Source organism: Peromyscus maniculatus, chromosome 4 (assembly GCF_049852395.1).
Source record: "Peromyscus maniculatus bairdii isolate BWxNUB_F1_BW_parent chromosome 4, HU_Pman_BW_mat_3.1, whole genome shotgun sequence".
In the NCBI taxonomy this organism is placed as follows: domain Eukaryota; kingdom Metazoa; phylum Chordata; class Mammalia; order Rodentia; family Cricetidae; genus Peromyscus; species Peromyscus maniculatus.
The window spans coordinates 137,798,432-137,804,431 of NC_134855.1; the positions used below are offsets into that span (position 1 = coordinate 137,798,432).

At 50.2% G+C, this 6,000-nt stretch overlaps 1 protein-coding gene across 2 annotated transcripts in view; it reads right to left on the reverse strand.

The window, feature by feature from the left end:
* Positions 1-4,452, reverse strand: part of Kiaa1755 (KIAA1755 ortholog) — a 39,301-nt gene extending 34,849 nt beyond the window's left edge. Inside the window, exon 1 of one of the 2 annotated variants that reach the window (XM_042276683.2) lies at positions 4,313-4,452. In XM_042276683.2, coding sequence (XP_042132617.1) covers positions 4,313-4,315 — 3 coding nt within the window. In that variant the 5' untranslated portion in view covers positions 4,316-4,452. The remainder of the gene's footprint in view (positions 1-4,312) is intronic. The other variant, XM_015999683.3, reaches the window with a different exon arrangement.
* Positions 4,453-6,000: the final 1,548 nt, after the last annotated feature.

Here is a 6,000-nt window from a genome sequence, read left to right on the forward strand (position 1 = left end):
GCCCTCTCTGTTTACACTGTACCCTCTCTGCTCACACTGTACCCTCTCTGCTCACACTGTACCCTGTCTGTTCACACTGTACCCTCTCTGCTCACACTGTACCCTCTCTGCTCACACTGTACCCTCTCTGCTCACACTGTACCCTCTCTGCTCACACTGTACCCTGTCTGTTCACACTGTACCCTCTCTGCTCACACTGTATTGCTTCTACCCATAGTCCTGCCAGGCATCTCTTTTTCAGGTTTCCATGGCACCTGTGCTTATCGGCAATAAATATAGACTCCGCTTGGGCTCGCCTACCTACTCTCTAAGTCTGACAAAGAGTTGCAGGTTGAAGGCCAGCCAGGGCAACTCAGTGAGATCCTGTCTCAAAATAAAACAAGTAAAAAGAGAGCTGGAGATGTGGCTCAGTGGTAGGGCAATTGCTTAACATGCATGAGGCTGGAGGTTCAATCACCTTTAAAAATCACAACACTAAATCTCCTCCAGAGCCAGCAAAATGGCTCAGCAAGTCAAGGCACTTGCCACCAAGCCTGATGATGAGTTTGATCCCCAGAACCCATACAGAAGGAGAGAACCCACTGCTGCAAGTTTTCCTCTGACCTCCACATGCATGCTGCATCACACATGCATCGACATGCATACATATACGTGCACACACAGACACACACAGACACAAACACACACACACACACACACATATATATATATATATATATATATATAAAATAAATAAATACAAATGTAATGATTTTTAAAGCCATTTCCTGCAGGGACTGGGAGATGGCTCAGACACAAGTGCTTGCTGAATGAGTACTCAGTGAAGACCTGGGAGGCTGACTTCAGACCCTCAGCACCCATGTAGAAAGCCATGTGAGGCTCCTCCACTGTCAGTGGGAGTGCAAACTTGTACAACCACTGTGGAAATCAGTATGGCGGTTTCTCAGAAAATTGGGAATCGATCTACCTCAAGACCCAGCCATACCACTCTTGGGCATACACCCAAGGAATACTCAATCATACCACAAAGACGCATGTTAAACTATGTTCATAGCAGCACTATTTGTAATAGCCAGAACCTGGAAACAACCTAGATGCCCGTCAACTGAAGAATGGACTAAGAAAATGTGGTAATATACACAATGGAGTACTACTCAGCAGAGAAAAACAATGACAGCATGAAATTTGCAGGCAAATGGATGGAACTAGAAAATATCATCCTGAGTGAGGTAACCCAGACCCAGAAGGACAAACATGGTATGTACTCACTCATAAGTGGATACTAGATATAAAGCAAAGAACAATCAGACTGCAACCCACAGATCCAGGGAGGCTACATAGCAGGGGGGACCCTAGGATGACTGTGGCTTAGAATAAGTTTTGGTTTTACTCAATCACTGGGCAAGCCTCAGTGAAACATTTCACTATTAGGAAAAGAATTTGTACTGTATCAAGCTGATATTAGAAAAATAAATAAACAAAAATGAAAAAATCAGTAACATTGGATGAAAAAAAGAAAGAAAGAAAGCCATGTGAGGTGGTGTGGGCCTGTCCTCTAGAGAGTGCCTCTGGAGATCCATGGAGCTAGACTTGCCAAAGAAGGGTCAGTGAAAGACCCATCTCAAAAAAAAAGGGGGGGGAGGCAGAGTGATAGACAAAGACATCCAGCATCAGCTTCTGCCTCCATATGCATGCACACACACGTAAACTCACTTGCATATGCACACGTATATACACATGAACATTTACACTCACATCACACACACACACACACACACACACACACACACACACACACACTTCCTTCAATTCTCTCCCCCTCCTGGTGACACTGAGGAGAAATTTCTAGACTGGGCTCAGTCATCCTTACTCCCAGCAAGACAGAGCAGTCCTGAATGAGGCCCCACACAGCTAGCCACCTCTAGCCAGAACTCACTAACCTGCCTTACAGAGAACGTTAGTGCCTTTCTTTATATGGTAACAGATACTAACTGATCACAGTTAGGATATAAAACCTCACACTCAAGTGCATTTTATCTATACAGTAAGTTTACTTTTTAAAAAACACTGTACAAATAAGTTCACCTTGTTTTCTTATAATATGTTCTCTAGTAAGTAGATATGTCAAAGTTGTATTTGGGGGTTATGGGGTGGATAGCCCTGAACCCCTTTGCTGTAAGATTCCCGGGAAAGCCATTCTTCAAACTGTCCCTCCAAAAGAGACAGCTGAGATTGGTGCCATGACGAAGGCATGCCTGAGTGGCATGCCTGAGTGGCATGCCTGAGTGGCATGCTCTGACGAGAGTGGTACAGAACGTGAGAGAATATACCATGGTGGTGATGTTTGGGTGGAGACTTACGGGACAAAGAGGAATTTCCCAGCAGAGACAGCACATGTAAAGGTCCTGGGGCAGGAGGACATGAAACCTAAGGGATTCTGAAACAAGGCTAGAGTGTTCAGGGCACAGCGGTGAGATCAGAGAAGTGGGTGGGTGACAGCATTAACTATTTAAAGAGAGAGGAGTGGACTAGATCCCGGCGCCCACATAACAACCTGGCTGTGGTCTCACACACGCCTTTAACCCAGCACTGACAGACAAGGGAGGATCCCTGGGCCTTGATGCCTTCCAGCCTAGCCAATAAAATGCAGGACCCAGGTTCAGGGAGAGACCCTGACTCTAAGGAATAGGTAAAAAGTGACAGAGGAGGATTGCCACCCCAGGCCCTCCTCAGGCTTCTGTGTGCGGTGCAGGCACCTGTACACATACGTGGGATGCATCACGCTCACCTCACATGTATACGCATACATACACATACATTCCTTCACACCATATCACAAGATACACACAAAGACAGGAAAACGTGCCCATCCTACCCACTCAGGGAATGCTTTCTCAGCCATTCTGAGGAGCACCCCAGGTCTGATCCTTGACCTGAGAGTCTGAGGTTCATGGGGGGGGGGCTCAAATTAAAAATGAACAAATGGTTCCATCAAAACCAGACTTTTGACAAACAGATAGCTGTGGCACTACGGTGGCTGTGTGAGGTTAGAAATCTGGCTGTCTTACTTTGCACTTCCTGGAAGGGTGACTTTGTCAGCTACCTAGGCTCCTAGGGCTTCAAGTTCCCATCTGTGCAGGGAGAGGCCACAGTCTACAGTTACAGTTGGTGGGAGTGGCGTGTCCTCCACTCATAGAGTACCCAGCACAGGGGCTTGCTAAGGAGGCAGACAACCCCTGGCTTAGGGTGTGCTTTAAACTGCTCCAAGAGCAGTGTGTACACATGCTTCTGGTGTCTGAATTCGGGAGCCTGGTTTTGTACTGTCTGTGTGCATGGGGGTTTCTTCACATTTCAGCATGAGCAGGCAGGTACACAAGGCCTGTGTGCTTGTGTGTTCAGTGTAGGGAAAGGGATGTGTGTACACATGCATGGTGTGAACACATCTCTTTGCAGAATTCTGGGTGTGGACCTGCACAGGAAGGGAAACCCACCCAAGCCAGCCCAGTGAATCAAGGAGTGGATGCCCTGGCCTGTCTCCCAGCTCTGTCCAAATCCCCTGAGATTTGCAAAATCGCTCTTGCGAATCCTGCCTGATCCTGAATCTGTCGGGAGCTGAGCTAGGAGTCTCTGGAACAGGCTTCATTTCCAGTCCATCTTCCCAGATACTGGTACAAAGGCACACACAACTCTCCTTGAGGTCCCTTTCCCAGGGTGCAGGTCCAGGAAGCCCAGAGGTACTGCACCCCCCATCCCAGCCTTCCCCCCAGTTGCCTCTACATCTCATGCCTACGGGAGCGCCCCATGGTCCAACATGTGCACATTTAACTTGCCAAATCCAGACGTCTAAAATTGCAAGCACACCCAAGAGTTGGTAAGCAATTCCCTCTTATGCAGTCCGCTGCCCTCAAGGTCCGCCCTTTCCCAGCACTAGTGTGCTGTGCTGGGAGGGGACTTCGATTCCCACCTCATTCCAAACCCCCTACAGGACACGCACTGTCAATCAGTATAAAGTTTAAAGTACTAAAAACACCCCAAGTTTTCTGCATGGCCCAAGGTCCAGAATTCCAGTTCAGATTTGCATTCTCGTTTGGAGTGAGATGAAAGCGTGCATCTCTGCAGAGAGGCCCAGACAGGACGCGGCCCAGGGGTGGATCTGCGCCCCCCTCTTGAACTAACCCTGCCTGGGGCTGTGCAATTAAGCACTGAACCAGACTAGGAACTTGAGGGTCGCTGGGTGCACCCACACCCACCCAGGGCTGTGCCGGGAGAAAACCCAGCAGGATACGGTGGTCCAGGCCCAGGAGGGCGTTACCATGGTGATGCTCCTTGGGTCCCGCGTCTGTCTGCAGTCTCTGTCCGGCAGCGCTCTGGCTCTCTCCTAGCCCTGGAGCTAGTGAAGCGAGTGGGCAAGGGACTCTCAACCCGGCCTCATCCCGAGGGGCAGCCTGCCCTGGACAGGGAAGAAGGAGAGGGGACCCAGACTGAGTAGGCGAGAGAGGGAATGGGGGGGGGGAGAGGCGGGCCACCCGCGGGGGGCGGGGCGGCGACGGGACAGCGGCCCTTTGTGCGACGCCTCGCCCTGCGCCCGCCCCGCAGCCGCCGCGGGTGATGGGAGGCCAGCCTTCCGCCCGCCCCGCACCCCCTGCAGAGGCCACCCGAGCCGTCTGGGGGTGCTTGGCACTGCCCCGCTCTCCCTCCAGTCTCCACTCAAGACTGCCCAGTCAAAACTGGCTTCTTGTCCCTATCTGCAAGTCATTTTGTCACCTGAGCCTCAGTTTCTTGACCTGTAAAATGGGGAGGTGGTGGAGATGACGCTGGGGAGGACAGCATCCTGGAACTGGGGAGCAGAGGTCAATGTTGGTCCTGACAGTCCAGTCTCAGGCTTGGGGTGGTGGCTAACACAGCCGTCAAGAACTTGAAGCTCCCATGACAGAGACCCGATGGTTGTGAGGCAGAGCACAGGGCGTCCCAGACACCCACCCTGCCGGTGCCTTGACCTAGCTAGCACCCCCGGTCTCTGGAACCAAGCATGAAGGGAGAAGGTGTGTTGTTTAAAAGCCCCAACCCGATGTTCTCTGTACTCGGTTTCCGGTGGGATGACTCTGGAGTTAACCGTTTATTATCAAACACTGTGCTAAGTGCTGAGCCGGAACAACAGAGACACCCTGTCCTGGGGACTGGGGGTGTCTTCTACCGGGAATGGACAAGAAAGAGAGGAACACGATGATAAAAAATAAATAAAATAATAATAATAATAATAATAATAATAATAACAACCGAGAGTTAACTGCTGAGAAGGAATGGAATTGATCAGGAATCCAGCGAAGGGGACATTTGACTGCTCTTCTAGAGGACCCAGCTTTGATTCCCAGCACCCACAGGGCAGTTCACAACCATCTGTGACTATTAGTCCTAGGGGTCCAATGCCCTCTTTTGGCCTCAAAGGGCCCCAGAAACACACACATGGTACCCAGATACACACAGGCAAAACACCCACACACGTTATAAAACAAGAGTGGCCAGACTGAGTGGATGGGATGGGGGCAGGCAGCAGTAAGATGGAGTTATAGACCGTGAGAACAGCACATGCAAAGCCTCCAAGGTAGTGCTGAGCCTAAACAATGGGGACAAGTGAGCAGAGAACAGAGCGGATGAGTGTGGTGACAAGGTTTTCATCATGTCCCACATGGCCCACAGCCATGTCCCACCCCACACTTGAAAGAACCTGAGTTAGGAACCATCCCATCTTGTTTCATACTTTTGACAAACCCCTCCATGCCCCTCAGGCCTCTCTTTATTGGACTAGTAATCTGCAGTAGTTTCACTATGCTCTGGAGTTCCAGGTGTCCCCTTGGGGACCTTGCTTAAACACCAGATAACCCCTCCCTAAGAGGCAAGAGGCAGACTAGACGGGTGGTTTTGTTGTTGTTGTTGTTTTGTTTTTTTAAGACAGGGTCTTGTGTCTCCCAGCCTGGTCTAGAATTCTGTACGAAGCTGAGG